This window comes from Crotalus tigris, unplaced genomic scaffold (assembly GCF_016545835.1).
Source record: "Crotalus tigris isolate CLP2741 ecotype Arizona unplaced genomic scaffold, ASM1654583v1 scf7180000024437.13266115, whole genome shotgun sequence".
In the NCBI taxonomy this organism is placed as follows: domain Eukaryota; kingdom Metazoa; phylum Chordata; class Lepidosauria; order Squamata; family Viperidae; genus Crotalus; species Crotalus tigris.
In genome coordinates, this window is record NW_024100606.1 from 2,059,301 (window position 1) to 2,082,501 (window position 23,201).

The 23,201-nt window shown below is 36.2% G+C and overlaps 1 protein-coding gene across 7 annotated transcripts in view; it reads left to right on the forward strand.

Annotated features, from left to right (window-relative positions):
- The window catches only part of LOC120302638 (protein TonB-like), a 60,261-nt gene that overhangs the window by 31,599 nt on the left and 5,461 nt on the right, over positions 1-23,201 (forward strand). For 3 of the 7 annotated variants that reach the window (XM_039331366.1, XM_039331368.1, XM_039331372.1), the window contains exons 3-5: positions 20,725-20,763; positions 22,239-22,396; positions 23,074-23,118. In XM_039331366.1, coding sequence (XP_039187300.1) covers positions 20,725-20,763; positions 22,239-22,396; positions 23,074-23,118 — 242 coding nt within the window. Of the gene's footprint in view, positions 1-19,450; positions 19,716-20,724; positions 20,764-22,238; positions 22,397-23,073; positions 23,119-23,201 lie in introns of those variants that run through there. The other 4 variants (XM_039331369.1, XM_039331371.1, XM_039331373.1 and 1 more) reach the window with 2 other exon arrangements.

Sequence of the window (23,201 nt, forward strand, 5' to 3'; positions counted from 1 at the left end):
GCTAATGCATAGCGATCCTTTTGATTATTTAAAGGCTTTTCCCTCCAGAAGCAAATCTATATTTGCTGAGCTGAATTCATGCTGACCACTGAACGTGGTAGTGAATGCATTCAGCCAGCTAGACAGATCCTGGTCCACTGGATGGACTCATGAACATAAAAACAAACCTCTTTTTCTTTATTAAAAGTTTTAAAAATTTTATTACAATATAAACCCCCACTTCCCAGAGCTGATTACAGAGTAACAAATAAACAAACATAATCTAACTAACATAAACCAACTATACTATTAATCAAAACCATAACACACTTTAACTCCTTCTCAAAACAAATATTAACAAATTAACACAAAAATAATAATATAATTAAAACTATTAATAATTATCTAAAATCTACTCAAAAGCAAGATAATATTTTTCAGTTTCATATTTCTTTTGAATATAATCAATCCATCTTCTCCAAACCAAAATGTATCTTTCTTTTTTTTAAATTTTTTTATTGAAAAATTTTTAAAAGTTTTTACAAAAAACAGAAAACAACAATATAACAACAAAACAAAAAAAACCACAGAATTAAGCAAACCAAAACAACCCTCCCCCCACCCTCCCCAAACCACCCAGACCCTCCCCCCCCCGGAGCTTCCCAGAGCAGAATATAGGCTTAATTAAAAAAAATTAAAAAAAATTGTATAAAAAGAAAAAAAAAGAAAGATTAACAATAGAATATAAATATATATATGTAAAAATAAAAGTTATAAAAAAGCTAAATAATATTTTTTTATATCCAATTTAAATTGTATAAACTTTATCCATTTGTCCCAAATAGCAAAAAATTTCTCTTGTGATTGTTCTTTTAAAAAAGCTGAAATCTTTGCCATTTCCGCCAGGTAAGATACTTTAAAAAACCACTCCTGCAAAGTGGGCAAAGATTCCTTCTTCCAGTATTGTCCTACTAACAACCTTGCGGCTGTGATCAGATTCAACATCAATATAACCTCCTTTGCATCACAATCAGTAACTATACCTAACAAAAATAATTGTGGGGTAAATTTTACCCTCTTTCTAAAGATTCTCTGAATATTCCACCTCTCCTTATACCCTCTATCGCATGCCAAGGTATAGCCCATAGTGGTATTTTTAAATCACTTTTATAATATTTTCTCCAAACCCTAAGTAAAGAAGTTCTTATAATATGAGATTTAAAAACCCAATCCACTTTCTTATTAAATATTAAATAGGCATGCCAACCGAAAAGTAAATCCCATCCCTCCAGATGGAGTATCTTCAAATTTGTTAAATTTACCCAATCACTAATTAATGTTAAAGCCACCGCATCGTGGTATAATTTTAAATTCAGTACCTTGAGTCCACCTCTCTCACGGGAGTCTTGCATGATTTTAAACTTTACCCTTGGTTTTTTCCCTGCCCAAATAAATTTATTAATACCTTTCTGCCATTCATTTAAATTAATCTCATTCTTCAAAATTGGTAACATTTGAAACAAAAAGAGAAACTTGGGTAGGACATTCATTTTGATCACTGCGATTCTTCCCATGAGAGATAGCTGCAACTTCTCCCAATTCCTCAAGTCTTTCTGTATCCTAACCCACAACTTTTCATAATTATTCTTAAACAATTTTGCATTAGAAACAGATAAAGTAACCCCCAAGTATTTTACCTTATTAACAATTTCAAAACCAGTCAAATTAGCCAAAATTTGTTTGTCCCGAGTAGTCATATTTTTAGGTAATATCTTAGTCTTATTAACATTGATCTTGAAACCCGAAACCAATCCATATTGGTGAATCAGCTGTAATAACATTGCTACAGAATGGGTAGGTTGAGACAAAGTAACCACCAAGTCATCTGCAAAAGCTCTCAATTTATATTCTCTTTTGTTAACTTCTATTCCTTTTATTTCCTGCGACCCTCGAATCTTGATCAACAAAATTTGCCATGTTAAAACAAACAATAACGGCGACAGTGGACATCCCTGTCTAGTACCTTTCTCTATTGTAAAAACCTCTGACAAACCCCCATTGACAATAAGTTGTGCCATTTGTTTTTGATATATCGCAGTAAAAGCTTGTAATATTTTTTCACCAAAATTCATCTCTTCGATTACTCGTAACATAAAATACCAATTCAGTTGATCAAAAGTTTTTTCAGCGTCTAAAAATATCAACCCTGCAGGAATTTGGTTATTATTGTCTAAATATTCTAGTAAATTAATAATTTGTCTAGCATTATTTTTCATGTATCTACCAGTTATAAAACCAGATTGGTCCCTTTGTATGAGGTGGTGCACAACCCTCATGAGCCTATTAGCTAAAATTTTTGCAAAAATCTTATAATCAACATTTAAAAGAGATATAGGTCTGTAATTCTTTGGTAAAGTAAGATCTTGATCCTTTTTTGGGATCAAGGATATAAAAGCACTGCGCCATGACGGAGGGATCTCTGAACCCTGTAAAATACTACTAAAAAGGTCACCTAATGGTTGTATCATCTCTTCCATTAAAGTTTTGTAATAAACAGATGTCAAACCATCCATACCCGGTGCTTTCCCTAATTTCAATTGCTTAATTACTAACACAATTTCCTCCTTAGTAATTAAAGCATTAATTTCATATTTCTGGTCTTCTGTTAATTTAGGGAGATTAGCCTCACTTAAGTATTTGTTTATATCTAGAGTTTGTACATTAGTAGATTTATATAGTTTTTGATAATAATCTAAAAAAGATTTCTTAATCAATTCCTTCTGGTACACTAATTTACCCTTATAATTTATTTTATCTATTATTCTCTGTCTCTGTTTCTTTCTTAATTGGTAAGCCAACCATCTCCCTGGTTTATTGGCATTACAAAATGTATTTTGTTTCATAAACAATAAGTTAGTTGCAGATTGATCCGCCATCAACATATTAAATTGTGATCTTAGCAACTTTATAGATTCTTTAATCTTTTCATCTAAAGGAGTTAAAATCAAAGCCTTTTCTTTTAATTTAATCTCATCTTCCAATTCTTTACGTTTCTGAGTCTGCTTTTGTCTATGAAAATTATTCATTTTTATCAAGATCCCATGCATAAATGCTTTACCTGCATCCCATACCATTGGCATTGATGTCCCCTTATACATATTCAAAGCAAAGTAATCCTTTAAACACTCCTTTAACTTTTGAACATTCTTCTCTTGTCTAAATAAATTTTCATTCACCCTCCAGGATCTTCTCTCCTCTTTTTCTTGAATCAGTTCCATCCAGACTGGGCTATGATCCGTCAACGACCTAGGAAAAATCTTTACATTTTTTACCTTATTATATAAATCCGTTGTAATAAAAAAAAATCAATCCTTGAAAAGGATTGATGTCTATCTGAAAAAAAGGTGAAGTCTCTCTCCTCTTGATTACGTTCCCGCCAATAGTCTCTCAATTCCCAATCTTCTTTCATATCAAAAAAGGCTTTAGGTAATTTAGCCTGTTTAAAAAGGGGAGAAGAACCTTTCTTGTCCCTTTGTGTGTCTAAGACACCATTCCAATCACCCATTAATATCACGGATCTATAATCCAGTGAGATTATTTTCTGATGTAGCAGTCTGTAAAATTGTTCCTGCTGTTGGTTTGGTGAGTAAAGTCCCACTATAAGTATTTTCTTACTATATAAACCAAGTTCAATCATTACATATCTTCCTTGGGGATCTGATTCTACCAGACAAACTGGTAAGTTTTGCTTAACATAAATAACCACTCCCCCTTTCTTCCCAGGAGCAGAAGATACAAAATGAGATCCCAGACAGGTATTAGCTAAATATTTTTGATCCTTAAGTAAAATATGAGTTTCCTGCAAGCAAATAACATCATTATTATGTTGCTTTAAGTAGTGAAAAATTTTCTTTCTTTTCTGAGGGGAATTAAGACTGTTAACATTCCAGGTCAGAAACTTTGCCATCTCCCTTAACCAGGAGCCTGGAGAAGACTGCCTGAAGATCTGCCATTGCTGTATGTGTTGCAGAACTCTTGGGTCTTGCTCCTCCCACCGGCAATGAGGCACTTTCCAAAGAAGATTCTTTAGTTTCTTTCTTTTGTTGCTCCTTTTCCTTGCGTCTATGTGCTGCACGGGTCATCCTCTGCTCTTTAACCTCTGTTTGACGTTGCCATTCCACTTGTAACTTCCCAGCAGTGATCAGACCTAATGCTTCAGATTGCTGTTCCAACTCTTTACCACTCAAAGGTTTCTGAGCAGATGACGCTGAGCCTGCACCCAGGACCGTATTATAAAACTCTTTAGCTTTAGCAACTGTATTCAACCTATAACGCAACCCCGCATGGCTCAGAACGATACCCATTGGAATCTTCCATCTGAATGGCATCGATCTTGCTTTAAGCTCATTAGCTAAAAAAGCAAAGTCTTTCCTGTTTCTTAAAATTTTAGATGGAATTTCCTTTAAAATAATAACATCTTGGGCAGCAATCTGGAATCCCTTTTTATAAAAAGCTTGTATAACTTCATTACGCAAGGATCTCTTTGTAAAATAAATCACCACATCTCTGGGCAAGTTCTTCTGCTTTGCAATCCAAGAATTAACTCTATAAACTTTTTCCACTTCTCTGCATAATCCATCTTTATCCATATTCGAAGCAACAGCTAGGTCATTAAGCACCATCTCTGTCAAATCTTGATTCATGTCCTCCTTCAAACCTCTGATTCTCAGAGCATATTCCATTTCTCTATACTGGGACATAAGAATATCCTCTTGTGAAATCTCCATCTTCCTTTCCATATTTTGAAATTTATCCTCAAAAAAATCAACTTTATCTGCAACTTCCTCCACCCTCGAGTCCAACTTCACCACGACGGAAGCCAGGCCTGATAAGGCTGTAACTATATCTTGTCTCAAAATAGTATTATTATCCTCTAATAACTCCGTCATTTTCTTCATTTCCTCTTTACTTTCAGATTTAATCTGTACAAAAAGCTGCTTCATTTCATCCCTAATTTGGGATACAGCATTTCCCATTATGTCTTTAATCTCTTGTGCAGACAGGCCTGGCAGAGGAGGGGAGGGTGGGGGCTGAGCTGATGGTACAGGTTTAAGTTGTTGTTGCACAGTTAAAATTGTGGGAGAGGAAACCACCTTGGATAGTATAGAAGGTGGTTGTCTCTTTGAAGCCATTTTTCAAAAAAAAATTATCTCTTTCCTTCTTTCCAAAAAAAGGGAAATAATAATTAAAAAAAAAACAAAAATACTATAATCCTTAAAATTCCAAAAAAGAAGTCAAAAAAGAAATCCAAAGCTCACTCAAGAAAAGAAAAAAAGGAAAGTAGAAAGAGAAAGTCAAAAACAATCATTTAAGTCCGTTTCCTTCCTAAGAAATAAGAACAAAGAGAAAAGAAAAAAAAAACCGAGCACTTTCAAAACGCCATCTTAATTGCTCTCTCCGTACCAGCAAAAAGGAACAAAGGGAAAAAAGACCAAGATTAACTAAAAAGGAAAAGTAAAATACTAAACTCTAAAAAGACATCCTTTAAACCGCCCTGTCCGCTTCAAAAGTAGCTCACCGAAACTCTTTAACCGCGGAGGTGGAAGCGACGTTTCCTTTTGCTTCCGAAGAAGCAAAAACAGCTGGGAGGCAGAGATAGGCAGGAGCTCCGAGGGAGCGCTCCGTCTCCCCCCTCAAAGAAAAAATGCAGAGGGGGTTCGGAGGTTCAACCTCTACTCCTGCAGTCTCTGCCCCTTCCCTTTGCTATTGTAAAGCCTGAGTTGGATTATAATACAACAAAAAAAAAATAAGACTCTAAGAAGAATACTTCCTAAATCCTTCTATAATATGGTAAATGAATTAAATATACTTGATGCTTGGAGAGAGAAATATCTGGAAAAGAAGCAATATAGGTTCTATTCTAGCAGACACCTGTCCTGGTTGAGAATTGATATGACATGGATGTCAACAGATTTATTTACAAATATACAAAATATATATAGAAACAAGCACATGGGCGGATCACAACCCAGTTACAATCATATGGAAAGGACAAAAAAAAAAAGAACGAGGTGGACATTAAACCAAACTATATTGAATGAAAAGGATTTTCAGCAATATATGAAAAAAGAAGTACGTTTCTTTTTTAAGGAAAACAAAAAAGAAGATACTTCATTTCAAAATGTTTGGGATACGGCGAAAGCATACATGAGAGGACTTGCTATGACTTATTTGGGGAAAAAGAACAAACAGAAAAGACAAAATAAGGGAAAACTGGAGGAAAAATATAAGACACTTGAGAAAGAATTACAGAAAGATACACAAAACAAAAAGATTAAAAATTTAATGGAACTGAACAAACATAAAATGAACTTACTAAAAAATGAAGAAGTGGCAATGAAAATAAAGGCAGCTAAGCAACCCTTTTTTAAGCATGCAAACAAACCAGGGAGATGGTTGACATATAAAATTAAAAAGGAGAAAGAGAAGAGATGGATTAAACAATTGGAAGATGCTGAGGGGGTTTTACAACATCAAAATGAAGAAAAGAAAAAAATAATCTGGGAATATTATGAGAACTTATACAAGCAACAAACAGTTTCAGATGATAGGATAAAACATTTTTTGGAAGAAACAGAGATACCCAAAATGCCGGAGAAATTTAAAAAGCTATTAGAAGGGGAAATAACAATGATGGAATTAATAGAAGCAATCAACAGACAAAAAAATGGTAAAACACCAGGACCGGATGGACTACCATCAGAGCTATATAAGACATTGCAGGAAGTACTAGGTAATGTAATGTTGGAACTTTATAATGAACTTCTTTCTGAAGCTAGGATACCAGATTCGTGGTCCGAAGCTCTTATTACTCTCATACCAAAGGAAGAAACGGAAACACAGAAAATAAAGAATTATAGGCCGATTTCCCTACTGAATGTGGACTACAAAATATTTGCATCAATAATAGCAGAAAGACTTAAAAAGTTTTTAAATGAATTTATACAATCGGATCAAAATGGCTTCTTACCCAAAAGAACAGATTAGAGACAATATGCGAATTATATTGAACACACTAGAATATTATGAAACATACCCCAAGAAACAGATGGCATTGGTGTTCCTGGACACACATAAGGCATTCAACAATGTGAACTGGCAATTCATAATAAACCAATTACAGACTATGGATTGTGGGGAGAAATTTATAAACGTAATCAGAACAATTTATAATAAGCAATCAGCCAAAGTAGTGATAAATGGAGATATGACTGAGAAGATCAATATTATGAAGGGAACAAGACAGGGTTGTCCCCTATTTCCACTGTTGTTTGTTCTAACATTAGAGGTATTAAATAGACGTATAAGACTGAATAATGACATAAAAGGGATGAAAATTAAGAGGGAAGAATATAAGCTACAAGCATTCATAGATGATTTAGTATTTATTTTGGAGGAACCATTAGAGACAGGACCTGTATTAATAGAACAAATAGAAAAATATGATGAGGTAGCTGGGTTGAAAATTAATAAAGTTAAAACCAAAATGTTAGTGAAAAATATTACTGAAAAACAAACAAAAAAAGAACTGGTGGAAAAATTAGATATACAGATTGTAAAGAAGGTAAAATATTTAGGGATCCACCTGACAGCAAGATGCACAACAATTAAAGAGGATAATTATCATAAATTGAAAAGACAAATTGAAGTAGATTTGGATAAATGGAAAAATGTACAGCTATCATTAATGGGAAGGATTGCGATAATCAGAATGAATATATTATCACGATTATTGTTTTTGTTTTCAACAATACCAATAAGATTAGATAAGAAATATTTTGAGGGGCTTAATAAAATAATCTTGAAATATATTTGGCAGGGAAAAAAGGCAAGGATTAATCTGAAAATGTTACAAGATACAAGATTGAGAGGTGGGTTTGGTTTACCTAATTGGGAATTGTACTATCAGGCTGCAGCATTATCATAGATGAGAGAATGGATCTTACTAAGGAATACAAGATTATTGACATTAGAGGGACATGATTTACAGTGGGGATGGCATGCTTTCATATGATATGGAAAAAAACAGAATACATAGCTATTTCCAGAGACACCATATAAGGAATTCTTTATTTGTGGTCTGGGAGAAAGTAAAGAGAAAGCATTATTTGAAGATTCCAAATTGGCTCTCAACTATGGAGGCACTAATACACTCCATTATTTTTAACATGGGAAACATTATAAGATATAAAGACTTACTAACAGATATGGGGGAGTTGAAAACCAAACAACAATTAGAGGAACAAGGAATAAAGATGGATTGGTACATGAGAACGCAAATACAATCTAGATATGAAAAAGATGTGAAAATAGATGGTGTTAATTTGGGGACAACAGAGTTAGATGAAATACTCACAGGAACGGAAGAAAAATGGATTAAAAATGTACAATTATCTACTACATACAGAGTTAGAGAAGGAACAAGTGAAAGAGACAATGATGAAATGGAGAAGGAATTTTGGATACACAATTGAATTAGATAGATGGCAGCAACTATGGGAAAGAAATTATAAATTGACAATGGCGACTGCGTATAAAGAAAATATGTACAAAATGTTTTACAGATGGCACATGTCTCCAGAAAGATTAGCTAAAATGTTTAAGGACAGGTCTATGAAATGTTGGAAATGTCATCAGATACCAGGTTCCTTTTACCATATGTGGTGGACGTGTGTAGAAGCTAAAACTTATTGGAAGTTAGATAGAAAAGATGATACAACAGTGTACAGAACTAAGACCAGAAATATTCCTGTTGGGTATTCTACCAGAGAAATACAATAAAGAGAAAACATATTTAATTATTTATATAATTACGGCAGCCAGGATTGTGTTTGCACAAAATTGGAAAGCACTGAAAGCCCCCCCCCCAGAGGGAGAGGTGATTGGGAAAATACTGGAATGTGCAGAAATGAATAGACTAACAATGACAATTAAAGATAAGACAAAGTCAGACTACTATGAAATCTGGGGAACTTTTTATGATTGGCTGAAAAGAGAATATGATTAAAAGATAGTTAACATCAATTTAGATGGAAGAAGAAGGAGCAGATAAGGAGGCAGACCCAGGCGACACAGTATTGAATTGTGGTTGTATAAATATTTATAGAAGTATATACCGAGAAGGTTAGATAAATAGAAGTATTAATGTAAAGAGAAAATTAACCTTATTGTATATAATACAGATAGGGAAATTTGGAGAGAGGAATTGCTCGGACATTACCCCAGAATTGTATCTGAAGATGAGAGGGAAGAAAGGAGAGGAGAGAGAAAAGAGTAAAGGAGGGGAGAAGGAAGTAGGAAGGTTGGAGGAGAAGAGAAGTGGGGAGGAAAGAGAAGAGGAGAGGAAGAAGAGGGAAGTAGGGAAGAGAAGAAAGGGAGAAAGAAGGTAGAGAAGAATGGGCGAGCAACATCAAAAGTCATGTGTATGTATTTATTTCATTTTGTTAAAAGTATCTTATATATGAATGTAAAAAGAATGTATGTTAACATCTGATAAATATCACGATATATGTATGGGGGATTGTTTGGAAAAATAAAAAATTATTAAAAAAAAACAACTGATGGCTACCTGTTATCCTTCATAGGCCCTTGTTGCCCTACAGGCTTCCACAATTGTTCAATCATTACATATGGAATCGGTTTTACTTGTTCTCCTGCAAGTTTTCCAACGTTTTCTGCAAATTTTCGCCTCTTTGTTATAAATTTAAGAAATAAATCTTCTTCCCTTGGATTTTTCTCTAGATCATGACCTTCTTGTTTTAGTTCCTGTTGGATCCTTAATCTTTCCAGAGAGCTTCCATTCCTCAAACTGATGGCACTGGAAGCTTCCAAAAATTCTGTAGCCACTTTCTTTTGGATATTATACTCTACATTATTTGTTATTTTTGTTTTGGGAGACAGCTGTGGCTGCCAGTTCTCCTTCATACGCCCTTGTTGCCCTACAGGCTTCCACAATTGTTCAACCATTGCATATGGAACTGGTTTTACTTGCTCTCCTGCAGGTATTCCAAAGTTTTCTGCAAATTGTCACTTTTTTGTTAGGAACTTAAGAAATAAATCCTTTTCCCTTGGATTTCTCACAACCTCAAAATCGTCATTTCTTGTTTCCTGATTCAACCTTAATTTTTCAGAAGACTTTTAGTCCTCATGCTGATGTCTCCATAGACCTCTAAAATTTCTATAACCACTCTCTTTTGGTTATCATACTTTTTCTCTACATTGGCTATTATTTTTGCTTTGGGAGACATCTTTGGCTGCCTGTTATCCTTCATAGGCCCTTGTTGCCCTACAGGCTTCCACAATTGTTCAACCATTGCATATGGAATCGGTTTTACTGGCTCTCCTGCAAGTTTTCCAACGTCTAAGCTTAAAAAATATTTTTTAAAAAGTAGCCAGTAATTAAGAAAACAAATGATGATTACTCTCTTTATGTGGAATACTGTGTATATATTATTAGAAAAATTAAAACAAATCTTATTTAGCATTATGTGAGTGTAGATAATATGTACTATATGCTATTGTCCAAATTCATTTTTATTTTCTTTTAAAGAAACGTTTGCAAAATTTAGCATTAAAAAAAACCTTTAGATATTTCTTATTATATCTATTTTCTTCCTTTAAAATTCAATTCAAGGAGAAATTAAGTTGATAAATCAGACCATAGACATATGGTATCTCCCATGTCCTAGCAGCAATAATTCTTTTCCCCATCTATATTTATAGAACTACTAAATTAAGCATTTATCAATGATTTATGAAGATTTTTGTTAATGTTTTATAAACTTATTTTTATATAATGTATGTTTTTCATTTTTATTGTAATTTTATATTCCAAGGTGGTTTTATTATGAGCATGCATTTATAAGACTATGCCCATGAGGTTTTTTCTGACATAACTATATTTTTTTAATCCAATGGGTATTTTTAGATTTTGTGGGGCTAATAGATGATTTGGCACACAAACTTCAGGTTTTTCCATCTGTTTGGTATTCAGCAAACAAGATGGATGGTGAAAAAGTTGCCAGGGAAAGATACAAGACTGCATGGAGGGGAACAAGATTTCTGAAACTTGCCTTTGTCTTGCCTTGATTTCACCATGAAATGATAAGAGTCTTGGGTATGGCAAAGTATAAACCAACAATAAACCAGGGTTCTAAGTTCAAGATAATAGTTAAACATGGTATGGCTTAGTAAACCAATTTCAAGATATGGGTTTAGATTATAGTTGTTGTTCAAATCTTATTATATATAGGCTAAGACATTCAAATTAAGCAAATTCTAACTTAACATTATCTGAGAACTGATGAGCTTGTACTGAGCTTGTACAAGCTGCCCTCTACGTCATTAGTTGGGATGGAGTAGATGTTGAAATACGAGAAGGCCCACCTTCCACTTTATTTGTCTTTGTTTAACCTTGCAGATACCAAGCAGGGAATTTCACAGTATGGGAATGGCATCAATTGGCCGTTGGCTGTTTCAATGATAACTGCGATGGTGGTGGTGGCCCTTGGCAAAACTTGAGAAATCATAAAAAATCCAATCATGAAAACTCAAAGCAGAGGCTTCTTAAAGATATAGCATTTATTTTTGATCAACATTGGCAGCAGTTGCGTTCAGTAGTGCCACACCTTAGAAAGTTAGTAACATTGCTTTATAAACTTTGTTAGCAAATCTAAAACAGACAACAGAGCCATTACATTATAAGGAGGACATCAATCATTCCTGTACACTCCCTTATTCCCTCCTTCAGTACATCCCATCCATATACATGTTTCCCGTGTTTGTGTGGAATTTGTCTCTGAAATAAACACTGATTACAGAAGCGAGATAGCAATAGTTAGGCTAAACAATTTCTTTTTGTTCTGGTTACAGAACCCTTCAGTGATTATTATTGTAATAATTTGTTTGATTGAGGTAAGCTAAAATATTTTTCTAGAAACCCTTATATCAGTTTATTAATCTATTATATCTCAAAGTCCAGTAACAAAAAGATAAACTTCTCCAAAGTCTCAATATATTGCTTTAGTGAAGATCTGGCACTTCCTTGAACACCGTAACTCAGGAGAACCACATTACTGCAGCCAGGATTTAATAGGATATATTCAACCTCAAAGAGTTACAGCAGATGTGGCAGTAAGATAGCAATATCACAAGAAAGGGTCTGGTAAGGAAGTAGCAAGTCAATGTGTCTGTTGATTGAGTGATGGTTAGAAAGCCAAGCTTCTTTTAATAGACGGCTGCCTTTAGTGGAGTCCTGAGAGATGACTTTAGCTCCTTTGAAGTCAAAGGTGTGGCCATGTTCAGCCATATGGGCCTAGACTTGGGAGTGCTGTTCCTGTCTTTTTACTGCTAATACATGTTTGTGTATTCTGGTTTTAAGTCGTTTGGATATCTCTCCAATGTAGTTTCATTGGCATTTATTACATTTGATTTTATAGATGATAGATGATAAGTCACCTGTGGGTAAAGGTTCTTTAAGGCATATTAGCTTAGAACATAATGTTTGGTTAGGCCTGTGTGCAATGTTGATGTTGTATGGTGCAAGTAATTGGATGTAGTCCTCTGTTTCAGGAGAACTGGGGTGTTGTGGTTCTCCTTTTTGTAGTAGATTTCTAAAAACAGAGACAGTTAGATTCTGGGGAATAGAAGTGAATAAGGATATTACATCAAATGAGATCATAACCTCATCATCATTCACCTTTATTGGACATAATTTTGTTAGAAAATCTTCAGGGGATTTTATTGTGATTATTGATTAGGTGCTGGAATTTTAGACTTAGCCACTTTGCCAGGCCATAGGTGAATGTACCCTTAAAGGAAACAATGGGTCTTAAAGGGACTCCTGCCTTATGGATTTGGGGGAGTCCATATATACGTGCCATGGCCGTGTTTCTGGGTCGGATGGCTCTGTGGTCTTCATCGTTTATTTTGCTTTGTCTCCTGAGTCTGTTCAAAGTTCTATTAAGTTGGTTGGTGAGGGATGTCATGGGATCCTTGTTGGTGATGCGGTAAGAGGTTGTGTGATTGAGTAAATCAAGGATTTTGTGATTATAGTCATATTTATCTAAAACTACTGTGGATCTGCCTTTATCAGCCAGTAGGATGACAATGGAATCATCCTTTCTTAGATCTTCTAAAGCTATGTTTTCAGATTTTGGTAATATATAGTGGGGTCTGTGATTGATGAGTAGTTCTGACACTCGCTGTCTGGTGGAGTTTTTAATGTCTTCATTGCTTTCAATGCGGTGGATGATTGGCTCAAATGATGCAGTGAAGTCAATGTGTTTTGCATCTTTTAGGATGGTACCAGCATCACGTTGTAATAATGAGATTTGTAGATTGGTCAAAGTCTTTGGTGAAAAGTTGTGCACCAGTTTATCAACGCCTTCTTTGTTGTTTGAAGTTATCAAGTTTTCAGTCTTTCGTTGAAGAATCTCCATTTTGCAATGGCATGCTCTTTGTGTTGCATGGTGTATCTGGTGGTTAAGTATATTGAAGTGTTCTTGGGTGAGGATAGTTTGGCATTGTTCACGATGGTATTGGATTGCTCCTTGAAGCATGAAGCTGAAAACACCAGCCTGAAGATGATGAATGGGACTTCATCGAAATGTCGCTAAGACACTTCCAATAACCAAAGACCTACATATATATAGTGAGGATAGTTTGGCATTGTTCACGATGGTATTGGATTGCTCCTTGAAGCACGAAGCTGAAAACACCAGCCTGAAGATGACAAATGGGACTTGTTAGATTCAGGCTGGCATCTCTTTGCAGTATCGAGGTCTGTTTGTTAGACAGTGTTTTGGATGAAAGATTGTGTACCAGTTTGTTAGTGTTCATACAGTCATCCAACACTCTTATGATCTCCGTTTTTCATTGGAGTGTTTCGACCATATGTTGGCATGCTCCTTGCATAGCAAAATATACTTGGAGGTCAAGGGAGGTTAGTGTGCCCCGGCAATATTCTCAGTGTTCCTGGATTTTTCTCGTTAGAGCCCCAATCCGTCTATGCTGGCTGTTAATCATAGCGCGTATCATCCGGTATTGATACTGTCGGACTATTGCATGGCCCTCTACGAACTCTACCAATGTTTTTTTTCATAATGATTTTGGCGACAGATCATTTCAAATGCAGTTATACAGGAAAGCCAATTTCTCGTACTGGCCATTTTGCGTTTTGCAAGGTTCGCCCACCGTCTAGCTTGTAGCAGTGCTGCTAGTCCATAATTATCTCTAATAATCTTAAAAACTTGAATCTCAGGTATATTCATTAAAATACAATAGAGCCACTGAACTCCGGGATAGAAAAAACTTTTAATAAATACAACTTAGCTTTTGTCAATCCTCTGCCGACATCGTCAGAGTTGGTAATCGATGGTTAGAGAAAACTGTTTATATAGCTAGATGGCTGTTTAATGGTCAAGCCATGAAGCTCGCGGGCATTCCATCCGTCCTCTGCCCCCCCCCACAGTTGGCTGTTATATTACTACTTGTGTCATATTGTCATGTTGGTCTGAAATATTTCCTTCAATCTTGCGAAGGGGTGTGTTAATGTCTCCCTTACTCTACTCACTATGCCCTCTTGCCTTTCCATGAGTAAATGCCCTGAATTTTTAGAATTTCTAATCCTGCGGAATAGAATAGAATAGAATAGAATAGAATAGAATAGAATAGAATAGAATAGAATAGAATAGAATAGGAAGTACTTATATATATATATATATATATGTTGTTTCTTTAAGACATTTCTGGGTAGAAAGAAAAAAGCTACACCTGAAAAACAAGTATGTAAATGTAGAAGCAACCACTGGTGATCTGGCTATTCAATTTTCATATTAGATCTGAAAAACATGGCTCCATATTCCTTTAAATATTACAGATATGCTTAAGCAAGCCTCAATCACCAAATAATAATAATAATAATAATAATAATAATAATAATAATAATAATAATAATCCCCCAGTGAGGCACTACCTTGACGTGGTTGTGGGGCTTGTGTACTCTGAGGAAGATGAGAGCTATGCCAGAGGTTCAACCATACTGGACAGGTCTCATTAGAGGAGTCAGACAAAGAGTGTCTCTCCCATAAAAAATATGGTGAGACATAAATTGCAGAATGCTATACCGGCTCGGACGTCACCCGGGTTAACAAGGTCCGCACTAGATATTGGAGTTCCTGGATATCTGGTGAAAAATGGATTACAGGACTCAGGACTGTTGGCTGAGCAACCAGGGCCAGCAGCTGCAGAACTACTGGAAGAAAAGATGTTTACCTGTCGCAGATACACAGTGATGGAAAACAAAGAAATAATGATCTGTTACTACAGATCAAGTCCAACAAGAAGAGGATATCTAAAACGAATGCACCAGTTCTGGAAAGAACAACATCCAGAATCAGAAATAACAGAACAGAGACTAGCAGATCAACGCCGATTTATAACACGAAATAAAATATTCACAGAAACAGAATTGGACGAACTGCAAAGGTTTACCCAGGGCAAAGAAATCAAAGCCTTACCAGAAGTAATTCAGAATGTAGAGGCAAACCAGGGGGAGTTGGCAGTGAAAGAATCCAGTAGAGATATACAACTGTTCTCATTTGGAAACCAGGCACCTCTTCCTCAGGAAGAACAAAACCCTCTAACTAAAGAAATAAAAGAATTGAAACAAAGAATAACTGAGCATCTAGAACAGCACAAAAACAACAGAATAAGGCTACCTGCATTGAAGCTTGTTCCAAAGAAACAGCTAGCACAAGCATTAAAAGATGCAAATACTGCAATATCAAGTATAAGCACCAATTCACTGCAAGAAACAAACCAACTAATGTACAGCACAGCTGCAGTTATAACAGAATACCTGGGATGCAAAATCAACAAAGAAGAAAAACAAACAAACAGTGCACCAGAAAAATGGAAGGTTAGACTAGAAAATAAGATCAGCAAGTTAAGATCACATGCAAGCAAGCTAGAACAGATGAAAGAAAAGAAGCTGAAGAACAAGAAGACCAAAGAATACCTAATCAAGAAATACCACTTAGAAACAAGGAAGATCAAGGAAGCACTGGAAATAATAAAGCAACAAATAACAGCTATAGCCAGGAAAATCAGTAGATATGAAGCTCGAATTGCAAACTATAGGCAGAACCTCCAATTTCAATCCAATCAGAAACGTTTCTACCAATCCATCAATGGAGAAACTGCAAGGAATCAGTCAGTACCTGACAAGGAAGAAACAGTGCAGTTCTGGAAGCAGATATGGGATAACCCAAAGAAATACAACAAGGATGCGGCTTGGTTAAAAGAGGTGGATGCAAATAAAACAGAAGTTGAAATGAAAGAACTAGTAATAACAACAAAAATGGTAGAAAAAAGAGCAAAGAAAATCAAAAATTGGTCAGCACCAGGTGAAGATGAACTGCATGGGTTTTGGTTGAAACATCTAACTGTTATACACCCACTCATTGCCAAACAGTTCAACAATATACTACAAGAAGGAGAAATTGAAAAGTGGCTAACAACTGGGAAAACCTACCTAATAATGAAAAATCCAGCAAAAGGGGCAACACCAGGTAACTACAGGCCAATTACCTGCTTACCAACAACTTTCAAATTACTAACTGGTGTAGTAGCTGATGCAGTGCTTTCCACCTGAGCAGAAAGGAAACCGCCCCAACAGCAGAGGAACAAAAGATCAACTCCTAATAGACAAAATGATCTTGGAAAACTGTAAGAGAAGGAAGACCAACCTGAATGTAGCATGGATTGACTACAAAAAGGCATTTGACTCTCTGCCACATGATTGGATAATCAAGTGCCTAGAAATAACAGGAGTCAGTAGAAACATCAGAAAATTTGTGCAAAGATCGATGGCACAATGGAAGACACAGTTGCAGATCAATGGTGAGAAGCTGGGAGAGGTTATATCAAGAGAGGGATATTTCAAGGAGATTCATTATCACCATTACTATTTGTTATTGCACTGTTTCCTCTGTCAACAATACTGAATAACTCAGGACATGGCTATCAAACATCAAAAACATCTGCCAGACTATCCCACCTCCTTTATATGGATGATCTGAAGCTGTATTGAAAAACATCATCTGAAATAGAATCGCTGCTCAACACTGTCCGTATATATAGCCAAGATATTGTAATGGAGTTTGGCTTGGACAAATGTGCCACACTTACTATCAAACAAGGAAAAATAATGAAAACTGAAGGAATCAAGATGCCCCACGAAAATAACATTAAGAGTCTGGATGAGGAGGAGTACTACAAATACTTGGTTGAAGAAGAAAAAATGGCTTTGGAAGAATATCTGAAGAACAATGATGAAGATGCACTGAAATTAGTATATCAGGAAGGCTTACTAACTACTGTAGAGACCAAACTGGCCTACAAGAAAGACCAAATGAAGAACAGAATAGAGGCATGGGAAGACAAAGCACTACATGGCCAATACATGAAAAAAATAGCTGGGAAAGCAGATAACAATAAAACCTGGCAATGGCTAAGAGCAGGAAAATTGAAGAAAGAGACCGAGGGACTAATTCTGTCTGCACAAGACCAAGCCTTAAGGACAAATGCATACAAAGTCAAAATTGAGAAGACAGCAACAGACAGTAAGTGCCGCCTATGCAAAGAAGCTGAAGAAACAGTGGACCACTTGGTAAGCTGTTGCAAGAAGATTGCACAGACTGATTACAAGCAGCGGCATGACAAAGTAGCAACAATGGTGCATTGGAAGATCTGCAAAAAATATCATTTGCCTGTAAGCAAAAACTGGTGGGATCATAAAATAGAGAAAGTCATAGAAAATGATAAAATTAAACTGCTCTGTGACTTCAGAATTCAAACAGACAAGCACCTGCAACATAACACCCCAGACTTAACATTGTCGATAAGAAAGACAAAAAAGTCTGGATAGTGGACGTGGCAGTGCCTGGAGATAGCAGAATAGAAGAGAAAGAACTGGAGAAGATAACAAAATACAAAGACCTACAAATAGAAATAGAAAGACTGTGGCAAAAGCAAGCAAGGGTAGTACCAATAGTGATAGGCTCCTTGTGTGCAATCCCAAAACAACTGGAGCACCACTTGAACACCATTGGCATTGACAAATTCGCTATTAGTCAATTGCAAAAGGCAGCCTTATTAGGAACTGCTTCCATCCTGCGACGATATCTGTAATACCATCAAACATCCACATCTGCCTATCCCAGGTCCTGGGTAAGGACTCGATAGGTAGACAAAATGCCAAATCCAGTCTGAACATCTGGCTGACTGTGCGATGATCGATAATAATAATAATAATAATAATAATAATAATAATAATAATAATAATAATAATAATAATAATAATAATACAAATTAAAATGTGACTGGATGATGGATTTTTTAAAATTTAGCAAACTGCCTGGAATCACTTATGTGTGACTTGGACAGTTACATAAATTTATTTAAATAAATAAATAAAAATATAATCCTGTCATTTTGGGAGTATATTAAACTCAGTGAGACTTACTTCTGAATAAATAGGCTTTAGGATTGGGTTGCAGTGTTTGACATAGGTTGGCTTTTACTTGGTAACTGATGTCTAGAGCCATTTGTTGTGCTCCCTCTAAATGTAGATGTTCCTGTTTTAAAGCCACTCACTGTGTTTTAATGTTATCTAAGCCAGGCAGAATAATCTCTCCATGTTGACAGTAATGTGGATAAAGATGGCAGTTTCCCAGATGTTCCTCCTGACCTTGCCAGTTTCCGTTGCCTCTCACCATTTCTCCTGGATCCTGTAAGCCAATCAGTTGTCTTCAGGAACAGGAGACACCCTGATTTTCTTCCCGCACAGAAGTAATTCAGAACCACTCTCGCTTCTCTCTGCAGAGGGAGAAGAAGGCAGTTGTCACAGCCAACAGTCTTGAGCCCAGCCTGTCCTACACCTGTGATTTCTAGAGATGACTGACAGTTTGAAATACCCGAATATATAGTATGGTATTTAGAAAAAAGCAGTGTTTGAACCATTTTTGGTAGACATTTTTATGACATAGTTCCCATGACCAGAAAAGTATTTATGGAATAAATCACAATGGTTGAATTCACAAAACCTGAAAGGAAAATCTGATGGAATAACCTTCATTCCAGGATCTGGAATTTGAATTTGAGATATAAATAAAATGATAATGCAAACTGAAAATTAAAATCTCAGACTGAAGTTTTATGATCATTTTTCACATCCTTTCCTCATGCTTAGACTCCAGCATCTTCTTTTGAGAAGCCTCTTTGGCTTCAGGAAACTTACCAAGTATTTGATAAAATATTGAAAAAAAGCAGCAGCGATAAATTATACAATGAAGAATCCTCAGAATAGGAAGAGATATTTAATCGTGCTAACATCAGGTATTTTTCTTTCCTTTTTTCCTCTTTGGCACATATTACAAGAAAGAAACTGACAAAGCATGATGATGATGATGATAGTGATGATGATGATGATGATGATGGTGATGATGCATTCATTCATGTCCAACTCTTGGTGATTCTATGGACCAGGTCTCGCCACATCTTCTATCTTGCACTACTTGAGTTTCTGTCTGCTCTGGTTGATGTCAGCTTTGATGGAGTATGGCCACCATGTTCTTTGACAGCCTGGCTTCCTTTTACTGCTCACTCTTCCAAATGTAATTGCATTCTCCAGTGAATTCCCCGCATGACTAGAGGGGGAATCGTCCCATTCTGCAACTTAGAGAACTTTATATTTTCATTACTAAATTCTTGAAGATCACTTGAAGTGCCCATGAAGGTAACTCAGAAGCTACAACTGATCCAAAAAGCAATAGCACATGCAGGATTGGATGTTTCTAGGTTTGCCCATGTTACACCTCTGTTGTATGAGCTGTACTGTCTCCCAGCTTCCTTCTGGGTGTAATTCAAAATGTGGTTGTCACCTTTAAATCCCTAGATGGCAGGGATCAGGATATTTGTGGGATCACTTCCCCTGACAGTATCTGCCCATCCTACCAGATCAGATAGGGCAGGTGTGCTCCAGGTCACTTTCCTGGAGTCTTGCAGTCTTTCTAGAGGGAGCTCGGAACTGTGCCTTTGCCTGTGGCTGTGCCTACCTTATGGAATACTCTCCCCCAAAGGATTCCACAAGCCTCCCCTCTTTTAGGCTTTTGGAAGGCTGTCAATTCCTGGGCTTTTACCCGGGTGCAGGGATGGAGAATGAATGTCTGAAATTGATGGTGGTACAAGCCAAGGGGATGACTGAAAAGCCTGGTGTTTGTTCTCATGTTATGGTTTTATTGTTATGAGCCACTAAGATGGCAGCCATCCAAATATTTTTTTGGCAGCCATCCAAATATTTTTTTTATAGAGGTAAACATGGCATTCTACAAAAATGCTTACTTTCCTCTTTCACTGAAAAAAACCCCCACAATTTGGATGTTGTATTCATATACTGCATCTATAGTATGAATTAGCTTTTCTGGCTGAGGTTGTCTTCTCTGAACATGGGCATACACCAATGCAGAGTCAATGTATGTAAAATTGTCTTGAAAATAGGTTTGTTTATGGCCTTCATGTAGAAGAACTATATATGAAGAAGAAAAGTTGCAAAAAAAAATAATAATCTTAAACCTTATTGTTATACAACAAACTCTGTAATTTCTGCTCTTCTTTATTTATCAGATCTCAAGAAATCCCTCAACCTCCTCCTGTGGAAATAACGTGAGTTACTACATGTATCACAGAACTATTACTAATTTTGTTTTCCTGTTTAAAAGTTCGAGCACCATGGTGAGCCTTCTGAATTTTGGTTGAAATGATATTATTAGAAATCTTTAGAGTGCTGTGTACAACACAATAGAGTAACTGAGCAGAATTCAAAACTTTGGAAGAACACTTAGGGTATTTTGTTGAAGTTTTTTAATTTTAAATATATTAGGTATTTTTAAATTAAAGGGTTTATCCTCTGCAATAATGTATTTTATTTTTCAAAGGTAGCTACATTTTCCTCATATTTTAGCAATTCAAAAGTGAGGATAAAATTAAATTAACATTTTAGAAAAAGCTGCAATTGGTCGAGATCCAGTTTCTAGCACCAGGCAAGAAACCAGGAGGTGCTGAGTTCTAGTTTCACATTTGCTCAATCACTCTCTCAGCCCTAAGAAGGAGGCAATGGCAAACCACTTCTGAAATCTTCCCAAGAAAACTGCAGGGATGAGTCCAGGCGGTTTCCAGGAGTCAATACTGATAGGAAGGCATGTACGCAAACAATGATTGTTAAATAAACAAATCCACCAAAAATCTTTATGTAAATTCCTCAAAACCTTTTAACTTAGAGCAGGAATGCCATCTGGGTGCAGAACCAATTAAACAGATATACCTTTAACTAGTAAAAGCTTTAAGGCTCTAAAAGAACTGCAACAGAAGTCCTTTTTGATGGGATCAGACCCTATTTTGTTCAATGACAAATACAAATTTTATATGGTTAAAATGTGTTTATTATTGTATTGCATCCTGTCCTGTAGAACTGTTTATAGTCTCTCGAAATAGAGAAGATACATGGTTTTTCCAGAAAACTAATTCCTTCTGTATCAAAGCTAGACAAAAAATTGTTTATGTTTTTATTTTTTGGATATATGTTTTACCATGTTTTTCCTGTGGACTTAAGACAGCATATAGGAGAGTCCCCACTCATTTTATCTCAACAGCAACAAATCCTGTGAGGTAGATTTCTCCCAGGAAGCAACAGGCACCAAATCAGACAGAGGATTCCATGAGATTTGAACTTGGGACTCCCCACACCTGATTCAACAGTTTGACTCAGTTATCCCTTTAATTCACGCTCTCAGCTATGAATTAAAAAACTGAAGCAGAATGAGAATACATAAAAGAAATAAATCTATGTAAGCATCAAAGGCTTAAAAAAAGGAAGAACAGTCTGCTTAGGCATTTTGGAAAAGCTAGACTTGAGATGCAATGAAGGTTAGGGCCTGTATGCATTCTCTATCATGCACGCAACACCTGGGTTTTGAATCAAAGTCATCTTAGGATGCTCATGAGCAACTACATGATTGTTGTTCCCTTTAGAGAAAATGTAAAATGCCGGGTTCACGTAATGAAACAAAAGAACACAACTTGGATCTTTATTAACCCACTTTAAACTGGGATTAATCTCTGTTTCTGTTTTGTCTTCCTAGAGAACTAATGCCACCACCACCAGCAGAAGCTGAAGCTGAAGCTCTGGCTCTGGCTCCGGCTCCGGCTCCGGCTCCAGAGCCTGTGAAAAAGGCCAGTTCAAAGAAACTGTGCGTACCTGTAGAGTTATACATACGGCATAGTATTTCTTTACTTGAAGGTAGATCCTCCCATACATTCTAATTCATTCAATTTATGAAAGAGTTGTAGTGGCTCAGTGGTTAGAATGCGGTATTCCAGGCTAACTCACTGCTCACTGCCAGGAGTTCAATCCTGACTCAGCCTTCCATCCTTCCCATGTCAGCAACATTGGGACCCAGATTGTTGAGGAGCAATACGCTGACTCCGTAAACTTCTTAGAGAGGGCTGTGGTGCACTATGAAGCAGTTATAAGCCCTAGTGCTACTGCTATTGAATGTCTGAATCAAATTTATTTAAATAATTGTGCTTCATACTTGCTATATTAAGAGACCTCTTGAAATTCCTAGCCTTAGCTATATGCAAGCAAATTGGGATGGAGGAATATTTGGTTTAATTTGTCCAGGAGAAAAAAAAAATCTCCAACAGATTGCGGCTCATGGTAGCCATTTTCCAGAGGACAATTTATCTACAGCAATGTTGCTCAATCACAGAGCCTTTAAGCTGTGTGGGTGTCAACTTTCAGAATTCCCTGGCCAGCCATGCTTAATATTAACATCTTAAAGATGTGAGGTTGAGGAAAACCAGTCTAAAACTTCCTTCCATTTTAAGAAGTTTGAAATCCTGGGAAGGAGACAAGCTTAGATGCAGAAGAGTTCTTTTTAACTTCTATTAAAACATCTTTCTATTCTTTGTCAGGTCTGAAAAAGAGACCCCAACCAGTGAAACTTCTCCAAAGACGGAGTGAGTAGCACAGTCTTTCAAGGATTGTTCTTTAACTTAGAACTTTTTTCCTCCAAGATATTTCCTGGGAAGGAGACAATCTA